At 40.4% G+C, this 26,283-nt stretch overlaps 1 protein-coding gene across 1 annotated transcript; it reads left to right on the top strand.

Annotated features, from left to right (window-relative positions):
* The first annotated feature begins 133 nt into the window (after positions 1-133).
* yap1 (Yes1 associated transcriptional regulator) lies at positions 134-24,688 on the top strand. Its single transcript, XM_085430653.1, has 8 exons — positions 134-859; positions 2,017-2,252; positions 11,609-11,727; positions 12,634-12,747; positions 17,373-17,536; positions 19,601-19,728; positions 20,742-20,854; positions 21,657-24,688. The coding sequence occupies exons 1-8, from the start codon at positions 659-661 to the stop codon at positions 21,890-21,892; spliced, it is 1,311 nt and encodes a 436-aa protein (XP_085286779.1). The 5' UTR covers positions 134-658; the 3' UTR covers positions 21,893-24,688.
* The last annotated feature ends 1,595 nt before the right edge of the window (positions 24,689-26,283 follow it).

Raw genomic sequence — 26,283 nt, 5'->3', positions numbered from 1 at the left:
CACTATGTTTAATTGGGGAAGGTGCCCGCTAATAAAGGGCTTGGCTTTTCCAGTCTACCTTTAAACGCTCTTGTCCCAATCGGAGCCGTAAGTCCCGCCCTATTGGTGATTACGTCACTGGCGTCATAAAGTTTGATGTCCTCTCCAAAGTTTAGATCCGACTGGGGCTAAACTTTTTTTTTTTTTCTAGAAAGTGAGCTGCGGAGATTTGTACCGCTCACTATGAGCCTTGCTTAAAAGAATATCAACAACAGCTTGGACTTGGCCCGACACTCAGAAAAAGTTGGACTCTTTCACTCAACCGTTTGTGGTGTTTTTTCGTCTTTTGTGGCTGCATCTGCGTTTTTTGGGGGGACGAGAGCATAAATTCCAATGTGGAGTTTATGCGCTTTGTTACGTTAACAAGTATGCCAGCAGGAAAAAACAGGAAAAGGCTGTCTTTCATTGCAGATTTCGACAGCTAACACACTTTGGAAGAATATCAAGTGCTCGACTTGTAAAGTTTAGAATGACTCCGAATAACTTTTACTGAGTGTCGTCGAGATTTTCAGATTTCTCCCGGCGTGGAAAAAAAGTTTGGGATTGGCTCACGTTTATTTTTTAACTTCCGAAGCCTAACTTTTTTGGGACATAAAGTTCGAAGACTGTTTTTGGGACAATGGATCCGAGCCAGCACAACCCTCCTGCCGGACACCAAATCGTCCATGTACGGGGCGACTCTGAGACTGACCTAGAGGCGCTTTTTAACGCTGTGATGAACCCGAAAGTCAATACCGTGCCCCACTCTGTGCCCATGAGGATGAGGAAACTGCCAGACTCCTTCTTCAAACCCCCAGAACCAAAGTCTCATTCCAGACAAGTAAGCCCGCCCTGGTTTTTACTGTGCCCGTACTCAGAAATCACAACTAAAAAGCAGGGCCCATCTTGTCGAGTTTCGGCCTTCAGGAGCTACGTGACTGGCACTTAGTTAATAGTTACTTCATCCTTCTCTGGTGCCATTTTTAGCCTTCAGCGTTATTGTTTTATTGGTCAGTCATCTTTGAACACACTTATTATTTTTTTAAGTCTTTAAGATATAATAACTTTATTCAGGCGGACTTGTATTGACCTGCTTAAATGAGTGTGCATTTCCATTGATGGGTTGTTTCCCCCCCTCAAACTGCATTTAATTTCCATTTAACACATTTCACAGCAAAAAAACAAAACAAAAGAGAAAAAAACCAAACATTAAAACAGCAAAGGCCGTGAGGGCTTTATTAAACGGCGGAAACATTCTCTTGCAGTCTTTGGCCGTAAGTAACCAAGAAAACCGATGAATATTGCTTAGCTTAGAATAAATTGTGATTAGATGAGTGACAATGTAAAAATAATAAGGGATGGTTTGGTTAATAATTCATGTATAGCTATTTGCAGACGGATAACCGTCATGTTCGTATCATCTTAAATTTCCAATCCGACTTTTTTATGTAAACAACTTGATTTGCTGACAGGAAATCATATGATGGTTAAATTATCCTATATTCACCCACAGCCCCTCCCCGATCCCTTCTTCCATTTTCAGCTCTTCCAAGTTCCCGGTCGCTCCCCATAACTCTGAGGACTTTTTGTAATTAGTGCGCATGCGTGTTGGTGGCAAGCCCTGGATACCTCCCACACCCGAATAAGTCAAAAACATGCCTTCACATGCACATGAATAGAATTTATATACACTTTAAAGTGATTACAAATTATAAGGAGTGACTCAAATATTAAATGGGTAGAAATTATGTAGACTAGTACACACTGTCAATAAATTAAGACTGTGTTCTGTTTTTCATCCTCAATCCATTATTGCACTTGTATTTGAAACAAACAAAGCCTCATGTTTTTTTTATTCTTTCATAAATGTTTGATTTGTCTTTACATTTGCATATGGCCTTTTTTAATTATTACATGATAATTGATGTTTTTAAGTGAGGGTTTTCACTCAAACTCCCCAAAGAAAACTAACTGTGTTGTCTCTCAACCCCAACACAGGCCAGCACTGATGCTGGGAGTGCCGGAGTCCTCATCCCTCACCATGTCCGTGCACACTCATCCCCTGCTTCCTTGCAGTTAGGAGCTGTTTCTGGTGGCTCACTGTCTGGCATGGGCTCAACAGGGGCCTCTCCTCAACATCTTCGTCAGTCTTCTTATGAGATTCCTGATGACATGCCCCTACCAGATGGGTGGGAGATGGCCAAGACAGCCTCTGGCCAGAGATACTTCCTCAAGTATGTATGCTGCCATGAAGTGCATCATACAGTTTGTAAAAGTCTCTGAATGCTTGCAACCTGAAATGTTTTGAAAAATCGGTGATATTCATCTATCTTAACTTTTTATACTTATTTTATACTTATACTTAAGGGCGATCGTGGCTCAAGAGTTGGCAGTTCGTCTTGTAATCGGAAGGTTGCCGGTTCGAGCCCCGACTCAGACAGTCTCAGTCGTTGTGTCCTTGGGCAAGACATTTCACTCGTTGCCTACTGGTGGTGGTCAGAGGGCCCGGTGGCGCCAGTGTCTCGCCTCTGTCAGTGCGCCCCGGGGCTGCTGTGGCTACAATGTAGCTTGCCATCACCAGTGTGTGAATGGGTGGATGACTGAATGTAGTCTAAAGTGCTTTGGGGTCCATAGGGACTAAGTAAAGCGAATACAGGCCATTTACCATTTATTTAACATTATTACATCAGATGTCAGAAAATCCCCAAAATGGAAAATTTTGTCTAATTTTATGAGAACATTTTATATTTGTGCAAGTTCTAAAAAATGTGTTTAAAATCTTTGATTGCAATTTTATACATACATATTGTTGGAATAATCTTACTGATATTTACAATATGTATATCCCTGCTTATAAAGCAGTACAATCACTGGTTCAAACTTCTTTTTTTTTTGTTGTGACAATGAAAGTTACCAAAGAATTGGTCTTGTGACAGGTCTCTATAGAGACCTCTGTACTACAAAGCAGGATTTAATCTTATCTGGGTAACTTCTGGATTAGCTCTGAAGTTTAACCCTTAACCCTAACCTGCGCCGGAACAGGTTAGGTTCCTGATTAGAGATCAGCAGGTATGAAATCACCACCTACTGACCAGGCAGTTCTTCAGAAACTGGCATCACCCTGCCTGAACAATCCCTCTGTGGGTAGAGTAGGTGGCTCTAGTTTTTCAGTAGTGTCTAAAGTCTTTGTGTTAGCTGATGAGCATCGGTGATAAATCTTGATTCATTCCCATATTTGTCAGCAACAATTTTACTCTTTGATAAGTGTTAGTCAGTAATATACGATCCTAAAACAGGACACCTATACTGCACTTTCTAACCTCATTTCAAATTTGTACATAGACTAAGCCTATATTTGAATTCTGTTGTTGTATTTAAACTTACTCTTAAATCCTTAAAAGACACAGATTGTAGCTGAGAGAATGAAAACTATAACTGTCTTATGCAAATTTGATGGGAATAGTTGATAACAGCTCATCAGATTCTCCAATATCTTAATGGGATATTTTTATCTGTTAACTCAGACAAGTGGCTACACTTTAATAATAGCTTTCTAACTAAAGTGGATACAAATACTTACATCATTTATGTAACCTCTTCATATTTTTCTCATTTTAAAGTTTACTCTTTCTTTGTAAAATCAGCTACTAGTACACTAATCAATGTGATCAGATATTACCAGCACCACCTCTTTCATGTGAACTCACGTGTACCTCGATTGGGAAGTCCTGGGCTAACTTAGTGAGTTAATAACCAGCTTAGTGTGACCACTTACCCGAACGCCAGTGTTAGGGTGAGTAAATCTGGATAACGAAGGATACCCTGGGTATGCTGAACTCGCTTCGTAGTACAGGGCCCAGCTCTCAATACTACATCTCTATTCAGCATACATTATGCTGACAATGATTTTCAAATCTGTTACACAATAGTTGCCACTGTGTCCAGAAAGAGACAATTGCAATAGTTAAATTGTAGGTTATTAAATTTGGTGGGCTCAGCAAACAAGAGAAGTCTTTTGAGCAATGATTGCTGTATCTAGTGCTCCTTTTCTTGGTCTCAGGTTTCAGTAGAGACAATGGAGCACTGTAGCTACCCCAGACAGCAAAGAACAGTTCTGCAAAGCTCCTCTGCTACTCAGTAGATCTTCTTCGCATTAATCATCCATAGTAATGTAGATTTCTTGTTTGCAGGTACTGTAGAGACCTTTAGGCTTGTCACAGGATGTATCGATTACTTCTCGGGTTTTGAGGGCTTTGGTTCTTTAATACTTTTTTGTGCATTTGTTACCCTTTTTATTTCCACTGTCTGTAGCTCTGGGCAAAGATGGGTTGAATTATTCATAAAAGTGGCGTGCTTGTCAACAATTTATGTTAATGTAATCTGCTCATTGTGAAGCCTTCTAAAGTTTATGAACTCTTCAGCAGCTCTTGTTTAAAAAAAGGCTTGACACTCAAAGTCCTCATTCTTTACTCAAAGGCAAAATGTTGTCAGTTCTAGGAAATGTTACTCTCTGACGCAGAGTCTGGACAAACATGATAGCTTCAAACTTACTTGGATCCCAAAAAAAAAGAGAGCTTTCATTACCACATGTTTTAAGGTTGCACATCTGGAGAACATCTGGCCCATTTTGTGGAGGCCAAAAAAATAATGGACAGGGAATAGAGGAATCAAAACAGTACTCTGAAAGACTCGAGATCTTTATGGTTCTTTAGAGTATTTTATCCTAAAATACTGATAAAGGCAGAATAAAATATAACGTGTATAAAATTGGCAGTATAAAAGCCATAAGTTCACAAGTCAGGTGTGTTAACCGAGAGTCTTTCTGTGTATAAAAACAGTCATTTGATCTCACTGGTCGGTAATTTTTTTTTTTTTAAATGCTAAACTATCCAATTATTCATAGATGATATAATATATACCTGTTTATATAGCGTATACCTGAGGGCCTCTTCCTTTCAACTCACATAGAGTTTGATGTTAACGGGATGTGAAACACATTTCTTTGCAGAGACTTAACTGTTTTTCCAACTGGCATGTTATACAACCAGAGTGAGTATAGTACACTGTGTTTGTGTTTGAGTACGGAAAACGCGAGGAGACATCTTCCACACAGATCAAAGAGCAGATATTTGATCTGGAATAAAAGCAGGCTTGCCAGAGCTGCTGGAAAAGACACTCCCCTATTTATAAACAGGGGCTGTCTGACCAAGATGTGTTGCAGAGAGAGTGAAGCAGAGCAAGAGTGTGCGTGTGTGTGTGTGTGTGTGCGCGCTAGCTATGGACTAGTGGGGGTGGGGAGTTGGTCACCAGCTAGGAAAGCAGAGAGTTGGGGGTTCACATTTCACTCTGGTTGCTTGCTGTTGTCCTTAGAGATAAATGAACCCAGGGTTGAAGTATTTTTTTTTTTAAGATACTATTTGTTTATTACTGTACTGCAGGATTATGCGTAACAATAACTGGCCTCTGAGTCAGTGAGTCTCTAGATTTCGATGCCTCACTCCTTCAGGAGTCATGCTCTGTTTTGGTATGAATGGAGCTGTGACTCTGTGATGGTGCCTCTCTGTGTCAATGAAGTTAAATGGCAGCCATGTGGAGATCACTAGAAGAGGGGGCCAAAAGAAACTGTGCCCTCCCCCTTTGTCCCAGCAGCGAAACAGTGATCTTTATTCAGACGACGGGCCTGTTGAGACTCATGTGAGCCTTCCCGAAATAGACAAATGGCTGACATGAAGTTTAAAGATGGGGGTGAGAGAGTGGTGGCTTTGTTAAGACTTTAACCTTCTTCACACCTGAAGTTCTGATATTTTTTTTAAAAATTTAGTTTAATTTTGGTGTAAATACTAACCAGTGATGATAAGTGACAGATTTAGCACTTTTTTTTCTCCTTTAGAGTAGCAAATGGTGTTGAAGCGATATAAATATCATTTGATAAAAGTGATGCACCTTTTAAACCAAATTTTAAAAAATGAGACATTTTGTTATAACTGTTGGTGGTGATCAATAGTCGCAGCCCTAATGGTAATCAGAGTCAAATAGGATGCCGTCTTTTTTTGTTGTTTTGGCTGTTACATAAAAACAAATACTTGGAGAACGTCAACAAAGTCTGTTGACCTTTCGTCTTTTTCACAGCAGTTTGCTGCGGCCTTTGATTTATGACAGCCAGGGCACAGAGGTTGGGTCACCTTGGTTGTTGGTGGGACGGGGGCAGGGATGGTCTCCAGGGGTGGGTCATAAACTAATGAAGGTTTCTAATTTAGACACACCGGTGAACTAGGAGGGGTAATCACTGTTTCCGGGCGCTTATTAAATGCAGCTTTGAAAGAGCTTTCAGTTCGTGGGAAGTCAGCTCAAAGCAGAGTAAAGCTCTGGAGGGGGGGAGGCTATTATCTGCCCTGAGGGGCAGGTAGATCTACGTGTTGATGGACACTTTTGTCTTTTCTCGACTGGGTTTTTTAAATGTTTTGATGAGCTTGGTTTCACATGAAAAGAGCAGACTATGTGTCTCTCTTAAGGTTTAACTCTGCAGTGGCTAAAGATGATTCATGATTAGATATGCAAGGAGATGATTATCCACTGTGAAGAACTTTAATAAATCCTTTCTTTAGTGTTATGTTTTTAAAAAACAAATTATTTTCTCAGACTTACACTGCTGCAGAGTCCCGGGTAAATCGGCTAATAATCAGCTTTTACTATACTCTGTCTGTGATTTCCTGAACATCTGTTGCTCTAAATACAAGTCAGAGATTGCCTGTTTGCACAGGAAAGATGTTTATTTAGGCCTTATGCTCTTGCTGTAGTACATTATAATAACTCTGTTATGCTGATTTTAAACTATAAGATTATATTGATAAATCAATTCCAGCAGATAACATGGTAATATTTACTGCATTTAAAACAAAAATGGCCTAGTCAAGCTTTAGGCTCTCCAACTGTCGCCATGAATTGAGCAAATAAAGCTGCAATTGCAGTGTTATGTTGTCTTTTAAACCATAGTCAGACTTTAACTACTTGACAGTTTTTCATCTAGTCATTAATACTGTAGTGATGTAATAAATTAAATAAAAACAATATCAATTCATTTTTAAATTCACTAACAAGTTTTACCTTTATAGCTTGGCTAACACTGATCTTATAGTAAATGAAATGAATGGTATATATAATTGTTTTGCGATGAGTTTAAAGTGATAAATATGCAAATTGGTTTTCATTCTAAGACGTTGTAAACTAAGACCACTTGGTCAGTCACAAATGGTGCTGGGAAGACTGGGCTGTAAGCTTGTGCAAAGCCCTCATTTGGAGCAACTTTGTGTTTGACAAACTTTTGGTTTATTGACCACACACAGACAAGAACCTTCCTGTTCAACTTTGGCCTGTCAGCTCAGTACACAAACTGGACTGTGAGAAAGTCAGACTAATGTTTACCGAAGGTTTGATGTAACACCTCTGTTTCAGACATCAATGCCTCCACTGTCACTAAGGGCATCTCCACAGAGAAGTAGTCTCTGAGAGGTGGACCTCTCAGGTGGGATTTAGAGATTTCGAAATACTCGGATAACCTTATTTTAATATTGATATATTATTTGACTAAAAGTATGCACCTATTAATAAGTTTGCAATGTTACTTGGTAAATGATTAAGAGAAGTGCTTATGCGGAGTACTTTGTCAGGCAAGTTTTGCTTAAAAAAAACCCCCCACCTATTAATCTTTAATTACGACAATCCCTAAAATTACATTCAATCTTGAAATTACTCTTAAAAAATAAACAGTGGAAAAACCGAGGAACATTCAGTCCTGGTACTTCATGAACTAGTTTCCTCATTAATACAAACCACCCTTCAAAGGGAAACTTAAAGCCACAATAGGGTCACAAAGGTTGCCCCAATAATCTCTCTTGATGATGTCCTGCTGATAGAGAGGCAGCCAGGCATCTCCAGTCAACGAGAGTGGAGGTGGTCACCCTCAACTTAGAGGCCTGATTACATCTGGCCTCCCCCAGTGCACTCTTAAGTCATTGGCTTCAACCAACTTCCAAGCACATACTCCCAGGGTGGAGCTCCTGTGGTCTGACGATCCCATTTTTAACATTTGACAACTCAGCTGTGGGAGTGCTTCATCACTGCTGCACTTCTCATAGCTTCACTCCCCTGTATTACACCAGCGAAATGCAGCACTTGACATCTGGATTTGAAGATGTGCAATTTCAGTGGAATAAACAGTCAGCCTGGACTGAAATCGAGCTTTGATCTGGTGTTTTGAAGGTGGCAGAGGTTATTTGGAGACTTTATGTTTTTTGAGTAGTAAATTCTCTACAAAGCCAGATGCAAACGGCCATAGTTTTCATGAGCATAAACAGGCAGGCTGTGTGTTTGTCATACTAGTTTATAATACTACAGTAATTCACTGCAGCTTTTGAAAAATCAAGTGGGGGAATTCAGACTTTTGCACGTAAGGGATCGTGAACCCTTTATAGCACACTCCGGAAACCTGAATCTCTTAAATCTCAGATTTTTCAGTCAGTCCTTAACGATTAGCACTTTGCATTGTATTTTTACTCCAGTTAGTCCTGAGCAGGAAACTTATAAGTCATCCCATATATCATTTCAGCAAAGTAGAGTTTTGCCTTCATGCCTCAGCAAGACATGGTCAAACATGACAACTTGAGCAAAAGATGGAAAGTAATGGATCGCATTTGAAAGACATTGTTCTTCTTGGCTGCAGTACCTGGTCATTTGCAGAAGAAATGATGTGTTATAGTTTGTCTGTGATGATTCCCAGACAAACATGAGACTTTTTTTTTTCCCCACCACCTTGTCCCGTCATCTAAACTAGGATTTGGGGTTGGAACACCAAAAGATGTTTGTGTTAACAAAAAAAAATCCCCCTTAAGGGACTTAATTTGGGGGAGGAGGATGTTGTTGTTTATGTAAACCATGTGACAGAAATAGAATCTAGCTGCTAGTTCATTGTTTATGGATTGAAACGTGTCTATACAGGTTACATTTTTTTGTGGCATGTAGACTTATTTTATTCTGTCCATTCATGTGCTTAGTGTGTAATCACACAGCAGCAGTTTGTGTGTAAAGAGTCAAAAGACGCCATTTATTTTAAGCATTCTCTTAATGTTTGGGTCGCAGCTTGAATGAGAGTTTTGAGAGCACAGTTTTACAGCTTACTTAAAAAAAATTGTAAACTTTTTTTGCACTTGTATGGATCAGGACCAACCCCCAAAATATCTTGCCCATCCCCGGGTATGCAGTAGGGGGCAGGGTACAAAGGCTGCCTTGCTGTGCTCGTTGTGGTGTCAGAAACATGTAAAGAAAACACCGAGCAGTTGTGACCGTGGGGTTGCAGATCATCAGCAATTCCTAACAGCAACTGGTGGCCTCCAGCCGTCCCAACAGTTGCCATGACATTGTTTTGTTTTATGTTTCACCTACAGGAAGCCGTGCAGCTGACCATATATGGTTGGTGGCAGGTTCAGTGAATAGATTATCTTTTAGTTTTAAAACCTGGTGATGAATTACTGACTCTTGGTAACTCATTTACCGGTTTTCTCAGTTTCTTTTCAATATTCTTTTCAGCACTATTGAACAGAAAGTCGATTTCATCACAGGCTTTTAGATCATTATTGCCTGTATTTTGAACTAAGGCTTTGTTTACAGTTGTTGTGGTTGATTTGATCAACGGAAGTTGGCAGTTCTAACTAGTCTTTGATAGAAAATTCAATATACCTTTTATCTGTGCATAACTTCAAGAATCTGATTTTAAGGTTTTAAAGTTTTATGTTCCTATCAGTGTTTTCTTTTTTTCCCCACTTTTAGCAGTTTTTTTTTTTTGCCATTGACGTGCAAGGATGTGCAGGCCTCTCATTTACAATAAACCCTCCCTTCCCTTTTACCCTAGTGCCCGTCTCCCTGCCTCCTCCCCTGTTCTCCCCCCCCCCCCCCCATAACAAATGTCATAGTTTCCAGAGTGGGGAAAAAGGCAGGAAATGGGGCAGGGCGGGCACTCAGACTGTAACAGAACCACAGCAACTCACACAGCCAATGGAATTCAGGGGATTTGCTTCTGTAGATTTTTTTTTTTTTTAACTTTCACTTGTTTTTTTTCTTTTCTCCAGTTATATGCCCCTCCTCTCCCTGACCTTTCTTTCTCAAGGCCCCCCCAGTCTGAGCAGTTCCAACTATTTTGCTTGGTTTGCGGTGCTTGTGTGGGTGTGTGTGTGTATATGTGTGTGCGTGTGAGGGCTGGGGGAGGGTTCGGTAGGGGATTTGGCAGCTCCTTTGATCAATAAAGCATAAACAAGAGGGGGCTTCAAAATGGGCTGCATTGTATCGGGGGAGGAGTGCTGAGTCAGGTCCTCTCGCTCTCTGGCCTGGGATCGAGAGCAGACAGGCAGGCTGGGATTACCGCAGAGGCCAAGAGAAACTCTCTGAATCTCTCATTTCACCCAGCTGTTCCAAAATCTGTGCTAATGGCGTTTAGGGATCAAATTAACAGTGAGTTGTAAAGAAACGCAGTGGGTGGAAGGACACCATTAGAACCTGGGGTATAATGGATAGCTGTGGGTAACATTTAGGTGCATGACAAACAAACTATTTTTGCCATGTGTGTTGAAATAACTCAGTCAAGTTACATTATAAATGCAAGATTTGTGGTGATGTATGAAACAAAAACACTTGAATTTCATGCCTTTTGTATGAGATTAGTTTTTGTTTCTTTTTCAAAAAAATGGGATAGTTTAAAAAAAAAAAAAAGAGAGAAAACAAGTGAATAGTGGGGTTTTAGGTCGTAGCTCAGTCTGTGCCTTTGTCAAGCAGGTGAAAGCTTTGTAAATGTGGCGCCAGATTGTTAAAGCCCCTGACACTCTGTAGTGTCCGAGCCGCTTCCAGGAAAAAAGGACCCCCTGCATTGAGCCCTGGGACTGACCCTCCCTCAATAGAGAGGGTCCTGCTCGGGAGAGGAGGGCTTCCTGTATTAGCTTTCCATCTTAATCAAGCAACAAGTACCAACAAAGCACTAATTATCAATGCCTTCACAGAATGAAACACAATGCCTCCTCCCCCAAGCCTCAGTCCTGTTCCAGCAAAGATGAGCCAGAAAATAGATGGAGCAACATTGTTTGATGTTACAATGGGTGTTTTAAAACCAATCATAGGCCGCTACACATTTTCAAGAAGCTTTCAGCCTGACTTGACTTATTTTCATTTTTTGCAGTGTGCTGCTTTTGTTTTGTCTTATTTCAAATATAATTTAATGGTTTTTTTTCTTTTTTCCATTGTTATTCAATACACATAGATTCAAATCATGAATGAATGAGTAGTGTAAATCTAGACTGAATCCAGGCTGGAACACACACAGTCAACATTGAGTTTCGCTTCCAGTAACAGTCATCATTTACAGAACGGGGGGAGGAGGGTGGGGTAGATTCAGTGTTTTTGTCCATGAGGTTGATGAAATGGGTCTGAGTCAACATTTATGTGTTGTATTGACATAGCCCTAGTTTGACCTTACTGCTTATTAGTTGTAGGAAATCATAGATGGTCATTTCTGTGACTTATTTTTATTGGCTGTCCTATCTCCTTACAGCCACATTGATCAGACCACCACTTGGCAGGATCCGCGCAAGGCCTTGCTCCAGATGAACCAGCCTGCCCCTCCCAGTTCTGTGCCAGTCCAGCCGCAACCTATCATGAACCCAGCCAGTGGTGTGTATCTGTTGATTTTGTCAAATTTAGTTTTTATATCAGCGGCAGTGCATGAAATGCATTGTGTAATTTTCAGCAGTGAATGGCAATTATTTCAGTTCTTCCTTTGCACAACGTTCATAGTGTATTTTTTTCAACATGCATTTTTTGTGTGTTCACATATGTAAAGCAAAACAATAAAAAAAAAAGAAGAAAAAAATTATACCGAACAAGTCAGGTACAGTCTGGTTCTTACCTGTTACTACTTGGTGTACCTCAGGTCTGTCCATACAGTTGGAATTTGCCCTAGGTGAGGGAAGACTGAGGCAGAACGTTACGCGTCCTGTTTGACATGTTTGGGAACTCTGACTCAATAGCTACTTTTGCACATGCACACACTGTGTGATGTCCTTTAAAGCCATGTGAGAATATAGCAGGGAATCGGTCCACTGAAATCACAGCAAGCGAGTCCTTCCTCTCGCATGCTGTACCTGGCCGCCACCCCTCATCTAAACAAACAGCGTTTCCAGTATTAGAATGCATCTGAAGTGAACCATCTCCAATATGGAGCTACATGTCAGAAAGGCCAGTTTTGGACAAAGGCCAGATCAGAAACTGGATAAAGATTAAAGATTACCGATCTGGTAACCCATTGTTAGTCATCTGTCAACTGTTGACAGACATGATTGTTTGATTTCAGTGGCTGATGGCAATGATTAATTCAGAGATGAAAGATTACGACCATCTCTAATTCTTCTGTCTATTTATTCCTTTTGCTTTCTATATGGGAAGTTTTTGCTTTGTTTTGGTCTCTTTGTCAGCTGACTGTAAGAAGTTTAAAAAATTCTGCCAGTCAATTAAAGCATAGATTGAACCTGTAGGATCTCTTAGACTTTGTTTTTGTTTTTTTTTGCATCGTCCCTTTAGGATCCCTCCCTGACGGCTGGGAACAGGCTATTACAGCAGAGGGAGAAATTTACTACATCAATCACAAGAACAAGACCACATCCTGGCTGGACCCACGACTTGAGCCACGTTATGGTGAGTTTGCCTTGGACTGAGATTGTTAGTGTTAAAGTGTGTTGTATTGATTAAATATAGGAAAGTCATTGTTAGACACCTGAAAATATAATTAAATGTTCACACTTGAGGGAGGTGTTCCTTCTCCACTTTTGGTTCAAAGTTAATGTAACCACACCAGAGTGCTTTGGGCTATCTAGACATAGCATTGGTGGTTGAAGGCAGATTTTGTTAAAACCCCCACCCTCAAAATTCACACCTACACTTTTGTCAGCCGTTTTAGTTATGGCACAACAGCTGAGTTTGCCATTAATCCCTCGGGCCAAACTAAAGTTAGCTCCGAGTGTGTGGTGGTCAGGGTTGGTGAATTAGTGACAGAGCCAGGTACATGTGTTCGGACTACTCTGTGGCCATGGGAATAAGCTAATCCTCCCGTGTGCCAGAAAGACTTCCTGAGATGAGGGCTTATGTCACTCTGACTCATTTATTCTTCAGGTGACATGCTTTTCATCACTGAAGTGTTCCCCAGGGAACTTTACCCTGGTTCACAAAGGCAACATGTGTGAATCAGCGTGCGGCCCGCTTAAATTTAGTGTTAGTTTTTTACCGAGCATGGCCACTTAAAGGGCAATTTTTATGTAAGCAATTGTGTGTCCCTGTTCTGAAAGCAGACAGGAAAGTTCAAAACAGAGTTGTAAGGGGAGTGGGGCAGCTGGGGAGAGATGGAGGCTTTAATCGGCAAAGCTCTTTGAAGGTTTATAAGTCTTGAACACACAAGGCTGCTGGGCCCCTGAAAGCGAGAGAGGGGGAGAAAGAGTGAAAGAGACAGGCTCTTAACTCATTATGTGCCATAAACATGATTTTGTTCCTCATGGTATAACATTTTTTTTTTAATAATAATTGTTAAAACGTCACATTTATACTGCTTGTATTTCTCATTTGCGGCAGTTTGTACCTTCTTAGGTTTACAAAAAATTGTAAAACTTATGAATTTTGAACTGTTTTTTTAATTCCAGTAGTTTTGTTTGTTATCATTTTTTTGTATGCATTTGCACTTTTGTACTATTTAAGTAAGCTCCTGTGCGTCAGAAACCCCTATACTGCTGCTATGTAGGTCTTCAATCATAAGCCAACTGCTTTGATAATGGAGGCTAATTTGAGCTTTGAGAAGAAAAGCAGCAGAGTGCCTTTAACTGAGGGTTGTTGCCGGCTGCCTTCCCACTGTGTGAGGCCCAGTGCAGGCACAGCCCCATTCTGCTGTAGCTCCAGACAGACTTGAATCTTTGCCAGGCCTCTTTATTCTGTGTTCCAACTCTTAATCTGTTCCAGACCTTTTCAGTCAAAGAACTCTAAAGAGGGGAGGGCATGGGAGTGGTGGAGGGGGGCAAGGCGAAAGGGGAGGAAAGAAAAACTGAGGAATAGAGAGAAAATGACGATGGGATAAACATGCATCCTGTTTAAGATCCAAAAAGGTGGTGAGCAAGCTGCGAGTCCACGGTGACGTGGGAGTTCAAAAGGGGACTGGCTAATGTGGATGTCATATCCTATATGTGTTGCTGTGGGCACATACAGGAAATGACAGCAGAAAGACCAAAAAATTCCCCTGGGACTTCAATGTTTTCATCTGAAGACTTGGCGTAATACTGTTTGAGTACTGTCAGAGTACTAAACCAGAAAAGCTGGAACCTTGTTGAAAATGTCGCTGTCATAGGGTAGTTTGGCATTTGTGATACAAACAGAATTAAGAAATGTCATGTGGAAAAAGTCAGGAGCAGCTTCTTAACTCTCAAACAGCATCCCGTGGATGGATAGTTTATGTTTGAGTTTTGCCAAACTTTGCCAAAATATTCTATGCTTTTTTTTTTGCTTTTTTTTTTATTGGTGACCATTAAATGGAATTGAGTGTACGCATTAATAGATTTCTATTAGAAGTGTCAGATACAGCTGTATTATAACCTGTTAGCCTACACTCTTGATTTTCGCCTGACTTATTTTTTTCATGCCTCTCAGAGCCAAGTCGGCACAGGCTGGTTTTAGCTTACTGAGTACAAGATGATAAAACTTTGTTTGCATCACATCCAGTCTGTTTTGCCGCTTTACTTATCTTGATGCTAGAAATACAACACCTTCCCAAGATGCCTTTTTTTTTTTTTTTTTTTTGTTAAACTTGTTAAATCGAAAGCAGGTAAATATTTACTAAGTCTTAAAAGGTGCTGAGGCCTGGTCATATAGAGAGCTTCCCACAGCTGGCACACCCTCAACTTTACCTGCCCCAGGTGATCTTGTGGTGTAATATGCCTGCCAGTGTGATTGACTGATAAGGGGTTGTGTCGCTGGCTCGTTGTCTTGCAGGAGTGCGTGAAGAAGACAAAAGGCAGACAGCATTAACTTGTCTCTTATCTGACTGGCTCACCGGCAATCACTACCTCTATGTGCTGCTTACTCAAACCACCTCTCCAAAAGTACACACACACTCTCACACACAGTCTTCTTTGCCTTGAGTGGCCTCCTTTTAAAATATCAGTCTGGCCCTGAAATGAACCTATCCTTGGCAACTATCTCGCCCACAGATGTAATTCCCTTCTTTGATATCTGCATTGCTTGTGCATAGTTCATCCAGTAACATTGGTTATTGTTGCTATTTGGTCTGCAAAAAGAGTCCTTGACTTGGTTTTGCAGCAGGAACTTTGCTCCCCTGAAGGAAACCGTTGACTTTGACTAATCACATAGTTTTGTTGAGCATAATTTACTTGGCAGAGAACTAACAAGGTTAGCAAATCTTCTGATTTTTGTAGTTTTTTGTAAAATTAGGCGAAACTACGCGATCGTTCTGCAGAATTTTTTCACCTTGTTCTGCAAATTGGCTGGAGGAGGAGGTGATTGGAAGCTGACTTCCCTTTGGCACTGTTCGTATGAATAAAAGGTTACTGTCATAAATAGAAACTGGGGTCAAAATAAAGACCCAGGTTTTGACATTAAAACTTCTCCTTTATCTTTTGGCTTTGTGTATCAGTGGATCTCTCCATATGTGTCCCATCGCTTTTACGCAACTCGTCTTCAAAGCTAAGGCCTTAACAGATCTGCAGCTGCTGACATGGCCCATGCGTAGAGACTCCATCATGAGAACAGTTAATGGTGCCCCGATGGCGGAGCGCTCCAGCCACAAAAGGCTTCAGTATCTGCCAAAGATAAGAAGTAGGGAGAAGTAACAGTCTCCCACGGATTCTCTTGACGTGTGTGTGGGGGAAGCTGCCTACATGAGTCTGTGTGTGTGCGCGCGCTTGGGGTGGGGCTGCTGGGGAGACATTGCGGTCAGAGAGGGGAGGGGACGGTGGAAGGCAAGGCAAGGTGGGGCCTCCAAAGCTTCCCAGGGAGAGCCCTCAGCTATGGTTCATTCAGCCCCTGCAATAGTGTAAACAGACAGTGATTGAATGGTGATGAGAAAGGTGCCGGGGCGGGCAGGACAGAACAGAGAGGGCCAGACCCACATGAAAGTTGCGCCCCCGCCCCATTAAAGCTTTGTTGTGATTGGCGCTTCAAGCACATAAGCAAACAGCACACCTCGTTGGCTCCTTTATTGTTGGTGCAACACATTCACGTTTACTCCACTGCAAATGTGTGACCTACTTTGCATGCATAGATTGCAGCATCGCATTGTGCTTTACACTTATGTTTATTAGACCCACCCCCACTACACTGAAGAATAACAAAGATTTCATTGGGGAACAGCTGTGTTTTCAGTACAAACACATTTGTTCTGATATTGTAAACATGTAGTTGGCTTACAAATGCTTAATGCAGTAACATTTGTTGTGTAAAAGAGCCTTTAACGTAAATTTAGAAGTGGTACTGTGTTTGCATTACCTTAGGTAGGCCTGCACTATATTAATGGGCACAGAGCAATCATATTGCATGCGTTAAATCAGCTTAAGTGGACACATCAAGCCAGGGTAAGAAGGCAGTCAGTCTCGAGGGATAAGCGGCGATTTGTTTAGAAGGAAACAAAACGCACAATGAAAGGATAAGTCATGACTGATGCAATGTACAAAACTAACAAAGCTCGTCTTAGTCAGCGAGTGGGAGGAGATCAGGTCTTACAGGAATAGTGATTGTTTTAGATACTAGGTGGACAACTTGTGCTGGGACTTCCCTTGTCCTACACAACCTGCTGCACTGGATCCTCTTTTGCAATTTCACTATGTGGACAAATGCACAAGTTGTTGGTCTTGTTATGTAGTATTTAAATGCAGCGATCCATTAAAGAGGTGAGGTAGCAGGAAGTTTCTGAAGAGAGATGGGAAGATACTAGTCTATCTAGTCTGCTAACTAGAAATCATGTATGTTAGTTTTATTGCCAGCTTCTGAGAGCTGACATTGTTAAATTTGCATATATCTCAATATAGTAAAGTCCAAAGGATAAAGGTGTCTCATAAGCACAGCACTTAAGTTTTGCTGTCAGGTCTGAATATTCCCCCGCTTTGCCTAAAAAATATTTTGAAAGTATAATGATTGTCCTCAGTATTTCCTTTACAACAAAGCAGTTAGCAACCACTTTTTGCAAAGTTTATCCTTGTCGTTACAGCATTTGGGGTCTTTGTATTATGTGCATTTGACTGATATGTAAACAACTTTTATTTTATTTGTAGCTCTGAACCAGCAGAGAATTTCCCAGAGTGCTCCAGTGAAACAGGCCGGGCAGCTGCCTCCCAGCATCAGTGGAGTTATGGGAAGCAACAACCAGATGAGACTTCAGATGGAGAAGGAAAGACTGAGACAGAAGCAACAGGAGCTGCTTCGGCAGAGACCACAGGTCAGGAATCGGAGTTAAAGCAGCTCAAAATATTTTTAAGGCCTTTTGGAAGTGCCAGGGCCTCATGGAAGAACAAATGCTTTTCAGTATGTTTCCACCACGATACTGAACCTCAAACTGTTCATTTGATGAATGAGTGCAGCAGCAAAATGTTTACACTTTAAAATGTACAGCTTTAAAATCTTGGCAGGGATAGTGGTGGATCCTAAGCCTCTTTGATCAGTCTTTATTGTTACACCACACTGCAGTGAAGTCTTGTGAGTCATCGTCCTTAATAATTATCACTTCCTAAGGTTGATGTGTCACAGTGGTGCCACCCACGCAGGGTGGAGCGGTAGTTTACTCAAGGCTGTGTCATAGTACCAGATTTGGAGCTTTATGATTATGAATGAGAGTGCTGGTGACTTTGTTTACCATGCCTCAGGTTCAGATGGGTTGTTTAAAGTTCACTGTAGGACGTGACCCGTGTGTATCCAGGCACTGGGTTATAAAGGGAAAATTATTGGAACTGTCCTTTTTAAGAGAATATGCTCTGCATGCTTATGTAGCCTGGTTACTGTTGGCTTTTAAAGAAGGAGATTATGAGAGTATGATGAGCACAAACACTTTCTTTCAGATACTTTGGACTATTAGCTATTTTAAAAGCCTTAAAATCAGAATTATGAGTTTATTTACAATTTTTGTTTTTGTTACGTGCATGACAAGTGCCCGCGAGCAAAAGTGGGACCAGACTATTTCAGTGAAGCTGCCTGATTTCACTTAGTGTCTTGTGTAGACAAACACAATTAAAATGATGGATAGAAATTCATCAGTTATGTAAAGAAACATGAGCAACTGAATTATCCAAGGCTCAGACATCCACGGCCACCAGTTAAAATGGAAAATAAAATGTGGAAAGGCACTGCAGACCAGGCAAAGATATAAAGAGGGGTTCTGTCTAGCCGCTAGATTCCAATAAACCCGAAACCCCTGTAACTCTGCTTTGTTTGGATTATGGTGGCTATCATTTATTTACAAATCTTGTAGTGCGTGTCAGGAGTACATTGCATAACGTTAGGCATGTATGGGGAGTTCAATTTTGGAGCAAAACTTGACACAAATGGAAATGTATGCACTTATGCAGTTATGTAATGAAGAATAGGTGAGTGGCTAACTTAAAACCCTTTGTAAGGTAATTAATACTACAGGAAATAAAATGAATTATTGATGTTGCATTGACTATGACTAGCTTATAGTTAGTCCTTCACTTATGCATGGCAACATAAATGTGAAAAACCGTAGAATTGCCGCAACACAATGGAGATTGCTGCAACTTCAAATGCAGATGAGCCATCAGACATGCCTTGCCGGGCGTGTGCTGCTCAGACAGCCGGTTTAGCTAGCTTTATTTTTACGTGGTTTTGATAGTGTCAGCAGGTCATTTATCACACAACTGCAACTTTTGGTTCAGCTGAAACTGTTCCAAAGTTCACTGCAACAGCTGTGTGTTTGAAGAGGTAAATTTACTTTATGCACTTATCGAAAGCGTAGGCTGCCTCACTTTTGTTTCAAGGAATGCACAGATGGCAGATATCAGCAACCTATACTGCACTACATGCTGCAGTGTCACTGAGCCAAGGTTGAAACGTAATCTTATTACTGACTACTTATACTTGATTTATTTTACTTGCTGATACCAAATACTAAGTAGAAAAAAAAAGTATAATTAGTGCATTTCCAATAGTGTCTTTGTAGAATTTTAATGAGAGCTGAAAATGGTGACTATGGTCAGCTCTGTTCACATCCCCTTAGAAGGAAGGGGGTGAAAAAGAAAAGCATGACTTCATATCCTCAACCTTATCTGATTCCTCATGTGTAGAAAACAATTGTCTACAACTGTGGCCGGCCCCTCATGTAATATGACACCGTGCAAGGAGAGAAATGGAGACCAACATGTCTGACAGCAGACCAGTGAGGCTGTAAAAAAACGCCTCCATGAAGCTCTAGCTGTGTATAATTAGCTTTGGATGTTAGGGGTGGTGTTGACAGTGTTGCTCATGAGTTTTTGTGTCTTATTATCCGCAGGAGCTGGCTCTAAGGAACCAGCTGCCTACCAGTATGGATCAAGATGGCAGCACAAACCCTGTGTCCTCCCCTATGGCTCAAGATGCCCGGACCATGACGGCCAACAGCTCTGATCCATTCCTCAACAGGTTCGGTTTACACATAAGCCAGGCGTGTTCGGTGTGGAACAAAATAAGGAGACAATCAACCGCTACAGTCTGATTGGCACCAGCTGACTTTTGGTTCAGCCCATCAGACTTTATCCTGTTTTAGGGATCTGTGTGCAAAACTTTTTGAGCTGTGGTAGTAAAAACAGAAGGCCAAACTCTGGGCCTTAACCCTCTTCACATGGTAATGACTCATTCAGAGCAGCAGATCTGTGCCTGGAGTTCAGTGATGACCTCTGGTGTACAACTGCTGCAGTAAAGTCAGTCAGAGCTTAAATGGCGACGCAAGTTATGAAATAATACAAGACCACTCTTTTATTTTAAGAGTGAGACAGCCCCCCCACCCCCTCCAAAAAAATAAATAAAGTGAAAATCTGCTGGTCTGAGGCTGTACAGATTTGAACAACAAAGGTACAGGAAGCTTTTTATTGTGTGAATGCTGCCCCACGGTATGCTGGGAAATAATTTCTAGTAGTTCAAGCTCTAGTTCTTCTGTGTGCACACAAAGTGAGGAAAAGAGCTGAATAGCAAGCAGGCCATGAGAACATGTGGTCCAGTCAGTAGACAGGCCAACCTAATCTCCCCTCCTCCCCCTGTTCCCTGCACTCCTCTGCGCTCACAATGGCCTCATTCATCGTGCCTCTGCCATACTCTGCCTACATATTTTTCTGCTAATTAGTATAGGCTTGTCAAATGTCCTCTCTCTCATTTTGTCTCAGTTGCCCCTTTCATTGCTGCTCTTTGCCTATGTACTGCAATATAGTGTAGATTAAAAAGGGGGAAAAAAAGTGAAGCTCACTTTCAATGGTGTCACTGCAGATTAGTCATCACGTAGCGTTTCTAGAGGGTTGAACCATTTAAATGTGCATGTATGTAAAGGGAGTTAAGGCCGCTGATTTCAACAGTTCACTTTTAAAGTAAACTATAGGCCATTAGAGTTCATTGGTAACAGAGCAGCATTTCTAACCAACATTTCATCATTTCTGCATTTCCAGCGGGACCTACCACTCCAGGGATGAGAGCACAGACAGCGGCTTGAGTATGAGCAGCTACAGTGTCCCTCGCACTCCAGATGACTTCCTGAACAGTGTGGATGAGATGGATACAGGTGAGCCACAGAGACTAATATTTTTGACCCAAGTGGAATAAAAGTGCTCAGTCAAAATAAACAGGCTGGAACCATCTCCTGCCGAGGGGTGCTTAAACATTTTCATTAACTAGTCAGATAAAGGTTTTTCAATATGAACAATTTAGCCGGATTCCTTTCTTGCCGTTTGCTTCCTGCAAATTTAGACTTGAGTCTTTTAAAAAATTGCAGCTTTTAATCTGAAAGGCTACATTTTGAATATAAGAACAAAAAAGATGTTTATTGTCCTGAAAACAGAATGTAGCCCTATTAGGGAAACGGATCATACAAAGGCCTAAGAGATGAGGAGGTGGACATAATGACATTTGTATCTGTTTCACACGTTCTGATTAAATGCGTCGATGCATGTGCACATCAAAACATATGGAATGCTTGCATCTGACTTGAATTCTTGACTCTTGATTCATTTCTGTCTGAATGGGATGGACCGCACTTCTTCTGTCGGTTTGGCTTAATGATTTGCTCACGGCTGCTGATTATTATTGTACATATTTCTGCATTCCCTTCATAACCGAATGCCTTTTTGTTCACAAGTCATTACTGAAATGATTTAAAGTGAACTATTTTAATACATTATCATAAGATATGCCAATTCATTTTGGTTAACTTACATCTAATCATACCTTCTTTTTAAACTAGCTGAAGTTGAGGTTAAAAGTTACTGGTACTGAACTGCTGTAGCCTTGAGAAACTTTTTCACACCTGTTCTGGAGCAAGTAACATCAAACAGTATCAACATTTTTTTTTCTTCCCTCTTCATCAGGGGACCCACTTGCACCCTCCATGGCAACACAGCCCAGTCGTTTCCCTGACTACCTGGATACCATTCCTGGAACAGACGTAGATCTGGGCACCCTGGAGGGGGAGAGCATGGCGGTGGAAGGTGAGGAGCTGATGCCCAGCCTGCAGGAGGCGCTGAGCTCAGACATCCTCAATGACATGGAGTCTGTGCTGGCAGCTACCAAGCTCGACAAGGAGAGTTTCCTCACATGGTTATAGAAAAGCCGAGCTGGCCACTCCTTCCTCGCTCCTCTACCTACACTCTGAACTTCTGCCTGCTCTAATCTGTGAAGGAATCATAGATGATTTTATCAGACATTTCAGCAAGCCTCTCGGGACTTCTGTGTCTGTGTCAGCATGTAAGGCCAACCTCTTTTTTTTTTTTTTCCTGGCAGTATTGTTCTGTTCTCTTCACTGGTTGTGTTATCTCTGTATTTTGTCTGTGTCTTCAAGGCTGGCCTATGAACAGACAATTATGCAAGGGTCCCCAAATCTTTCACAGGCCTGTCAGTGAATCTAGGGCATATTTACCCACTGGGCAGGTGCTTCCACTCTTCTGCCCTGATCAGTTATCCCCTGGAGTCTCTGGAGCCTCTTTCTTGCAAAATAGCGTGACGCATCACTACTTAACTGTATTTGGGACTTTTGCATCTAGCTAGTAGCTTTATATTTGGCCTCATGTTTTTATTCTTTTTGTTGTTGTTGTTTTGTTTTTTTCAACAAGCCTGAAAAACCAAAAATGATGTATTTGGAGCATAAAGAACAATACTGATTTGGAGTAAAGGTAACGTGAGGCCCATGTTGCTTGGGGTGGGGGTGGGAGGGGTTCGAACCTGCGGATTGACTGCACCGCTGCTTGGCTGTGCCAGCAAGTCTAAGTTAAACCTTTGATAGATCAAGTGCCTTCAGTTGTATTTTTTTTTTTTTTTTTTTATTTTGAGATGCGAGCGACACGAATAAATACCCACATTTCTATAATTCAGCGACAAGCACACTGCTGTTCCCGTAAACGGCAGGCATACTTCCCTCTAATGTTCAATGATCAAAATTGTATGTTTGGGGTTCCCAGCCTGATTCACAATCCATTCGTCGTTTTATCTTTTTTAGTGTTCTATTTTTAGATAACTATATATGTATGATAGTTTAGATCAAATGGCATTTTACTTTCTTTTTTTTCCTTCTTTCATACATGGATTGAATCATTTTATTTTATTTTTTTTAGACGGGGTCGTCTGTTATATCGCAGCACGACACTTCAATGAGATCAAACCAGCCAGGACTTAATCTTGGTGGTCTGATTCTGTTTGGACTCTTTTTAAACCCATTTATCTGATTCTCTCGTCTCTGCTTTACTGTATCCACTTTAATGTTATTGTATTTTTGATATTCACATGCAGCTTTTTTTTTCACTGTCTTTCCTGAACATTAACCAAAAAGGCAGGTCTCTTGGCTCAGAACAAAGTATAGCTCTTTGATCAATGAAACCTTATGACCACATACAGTATACAACAGTTACAATGTTGGAACCCCCCCGCCCCTCCCGTCTATGCGACGCTGTGTTGAGTGTTTTAAATGAAAGGTTTATAGACTGCAGCCAGGACAAGTTTTAGCAGGTTTAAGAGTCATGTCAAGGGGTAGAGTAGAGGATCAGTGTGTGACTGATGGTGGTGAGTTTTTCCTTTTGCCTGTGTTTTGTTTTTTTGTTTTGTTTTGGGTTTTTTTTTTTGGGGGGGGGGGGGGTGGCATAATAAAGAAACAATCAGATATCTCAGTCAGGAATTGTTGATGCAGATTCCAAAGATGTTTTTGTAATGACACTAAAAACTTGTATTTTGCTTCTATCTTTAGAGACCAGAAACGGTATGATTTGTAAATCAGCCTGTGTTTGAACAAACTGTATAAGCTAATAATGAGAACATGTTTTAAGTGTTAATGGGCACGTCTAGCTGAGAGAGTTTTTTTTCCCTCCCCTTCTGTTTGGGATGGTTGTTTCGAGTGACTAACCTTGAGATTTTTAAGGATGAGGTTTCAGAGCGGAGAAAAGAGCGATTCTTCTACAAGCACTCACATGTTTACATACTCGGCCGCAGTTGAGACAACACACTGACAATTCTCACATAATCACGTTATTTTTTGATGTTTACACAATGACTACATATTTGCATTACTGCAGTAACCTTTGAATAATCAGCCTGCTGCGTGTGCCCCTGGTTTAGGCTTTGCAGGATGTCACACTGATTCTGTTGCCAACCAATACTAAATGGGTAGCATTAACTTGATGGAATATATATATATATATATATATATCTATATATATATATATATATATTTTTTTTTTTTTTTAAATTCATGAGAAACCTCTTTTTAGTTTTGATTTTACTGAATATTAAGTCACGTGCTGATGGATTTTTAAGATGGATGAACAGTGTTGGTGAGAACAATGCAACTAAAATGAGTGGTACACCACAGTGCTCGTATTGCACGGCTAGTTTTCGTTTTAATGCATCAATGCATTTTGTCACACAGACCTGATTTTATGCTTAGTGTGTAATTGTCAGAGCATATTAGCTGTTGACTCTCATTGTAGCAGTAGAACTAATCACAAGTTAAAGGATTTTGTATTTAGAGTTTTCTAAATGCACATGAAATGAATTTATATTCAGTAATGATCTGTTCTTTTTTTTTTTTTTTTTTTTTTTTTTTTTTTTGATAGAAATGTGCATGTGTTTTAGAACAAATTCTGTTACAATATATCTTTCTTCATATGATACTTTGAAATTGGCCTAAAATAAAGTATATACTTTGTGGTAATATTTCCCTGTGTCATATTCTGTTTTTTATAGTTTGTTTTAAGCATGAATTCTAATTGTATTGGACAGCAAACATTTTTCTAAAATGTTTGGTTTCAAAATAATTATTAAAGGCTCTAATTGTTAGCCCTCTAGTGGTGGAACTGTGGAACTGTTGAGAAGCGATACATCCGGTGAATGTCAAAATAAAAGTCATTGTTCATACCAGTTTAGCACCGGACTATGCACTGTGTATTTCGATTAATGAATTTGGTTTACATTATTCTACCAACTAACTTTTTTATGCAATTTACTTGACGCTTCATACCCATTTTGCTGAATCCAGTTATACATAGTGTTGCCAATTTCAAACCAATTCTTCGAAGGTGGATACTCTGAAATATATATAGAAATGCATTACTACTCCAGCTAGTGAGTTATACACACTTTAAAATAATTATTACATTTTATGTAAACCTATTATTATTATTATTAAAATGATTCAAACTACTACTGAAATTACTGAAAACTAAAGGTTAACATTTTCAGCAACAAACAATAAATTTAACTGAAACAAGCAATTTTATCTTAGCATTCACCAGAAACTTTTTTGGGGGGCCTTTTTTATCTTATGGCTTCATTTTCGATAGGGACAGTGAAGACTGACAGAAAAGCGGAGGAAGAAGAGGGAAAGGCATGCGTCACAGGTCACGTCACGCAAACTAAACAGCGCGTTAAACCGACGCCCACCTAAAGGTTTTTGAAACTTTCAGCCTTGGGGCTAACCCAAGGGTTAGCCCTAACCCTAGCCTTGGAATTGAAAGGTTAACTTGAACAGAAGGATATGTTGATTCCCTCTTGTGTTCACAGTAGGTAACTACAACGAACACCATCAACCTCAAAACACGACAGAGCCCTGACTGCCCACGTTTAGCTCCGCCTCCAGCGGCATTATGCTGTCAGGGGTATTTGGGGGGAAAACACTAGCATTGTTACCAGGTTTAAATAAATGCTCTTATTTAAGTAACCAAATTTCCCCTTGTGGGACAATTATAGGATTATTCTATTCTATTCTATTCTATTCTATTCTATTCTTATGCTGATATGTTGTTGAACCTGTGTACTGCACACATCTGTTTTCTATATTTTATTGTATTTATAAATGTCTATATATGAAATTTTATGCAAAGATTTATAATTTTATTTTTAATATTTTATTGTATTTTTTTCACCAAATTAATAGTTTAGCTACTGAAACTCTGGAAAGATAACTCTGAAAATAGCAAGACAATGGCAAAAAACCAACAACAACAAAAATCAAAAACAAAGAATAGACTGGACCCAAAACATTAAAATATAAAGAACACAAACAATTCCTCCTAGGGAATTTGAATTAACTTTTCATTGTTGATGGTCACACGTCTTTCAAAGCAATCGGTAAAGTATACTTGGCTTACCTGACCGAGAGGCTGTGCCAGATACTGAACAGGACAGTTACATGCCAGTGCATTATCGTATCATAATACATCCAATTTGGGTCTTACATCAGGCCAAAGAGTTTAGATTAATGCATGAACCTTACACTACCTCCAATGCAAAACATCTGCGTAAACTCAAAAAAACCCCAAAATCATATGACCCCCTTGGGGGCAGTGAGAAGGAAAAACTCTCTTTTAACAGGAAGAAACTTCCGGCAGCACCAGGCTCAGAAAGGGGTGGTCATCTGCCGCAACCGGTTGGGGTGAGACTTACTTTCTGTAAGTTGTTCATTTTGAAACATTTTTTAATCATTATAATTGTTTGTGCCTTTACTTCAGACAA

This window comes from Copadichromis virginalis, linkage group LG14 (assembly GCF_057382275.1).
Source record: "Copadichromis virginalis isolate Kocher_CV1m ecotype Utaka linkage group LG14, C_Virginalis_male_GT1.1, whole genome shotgun sequence".
Lineage (NCBI taxonomy): Eukaryota > Metazoa > Chordata > Actinopteri > Cichliformes > Cichlidae > Copadichromis > Copadichromis virginalis.
The sequence above is the reverse complement of the archived record's forward strand: the minus strand, read 5'-3'. Positions and strand labels throughout refer to the sequence as shown.

Bases quoted from the DNA above. Each gene is read 5' to 3' on its own strand.
- yap1 (XM_085430653.1), top strand. From the start codon at position 659: ATGGATCCGAGCCAGCACAACCCTCCTGCCGGACACCAAATCGTCCAT. The intron at 860-2,016 runs GTAAGCCCGCCC...ACCCCAACACAG, and splicing joins CAAAGTCTCATTCCAGACAA to GCCAGCACTGATGCTGGGAG. The intron at 11,728-12,633 runs GTGTGTATCTGT...TCGTCCCTTTAG, and splicing joins TATCATGAACCCAGCCAGTG to GATCCCTCCCTGACGGCTGG.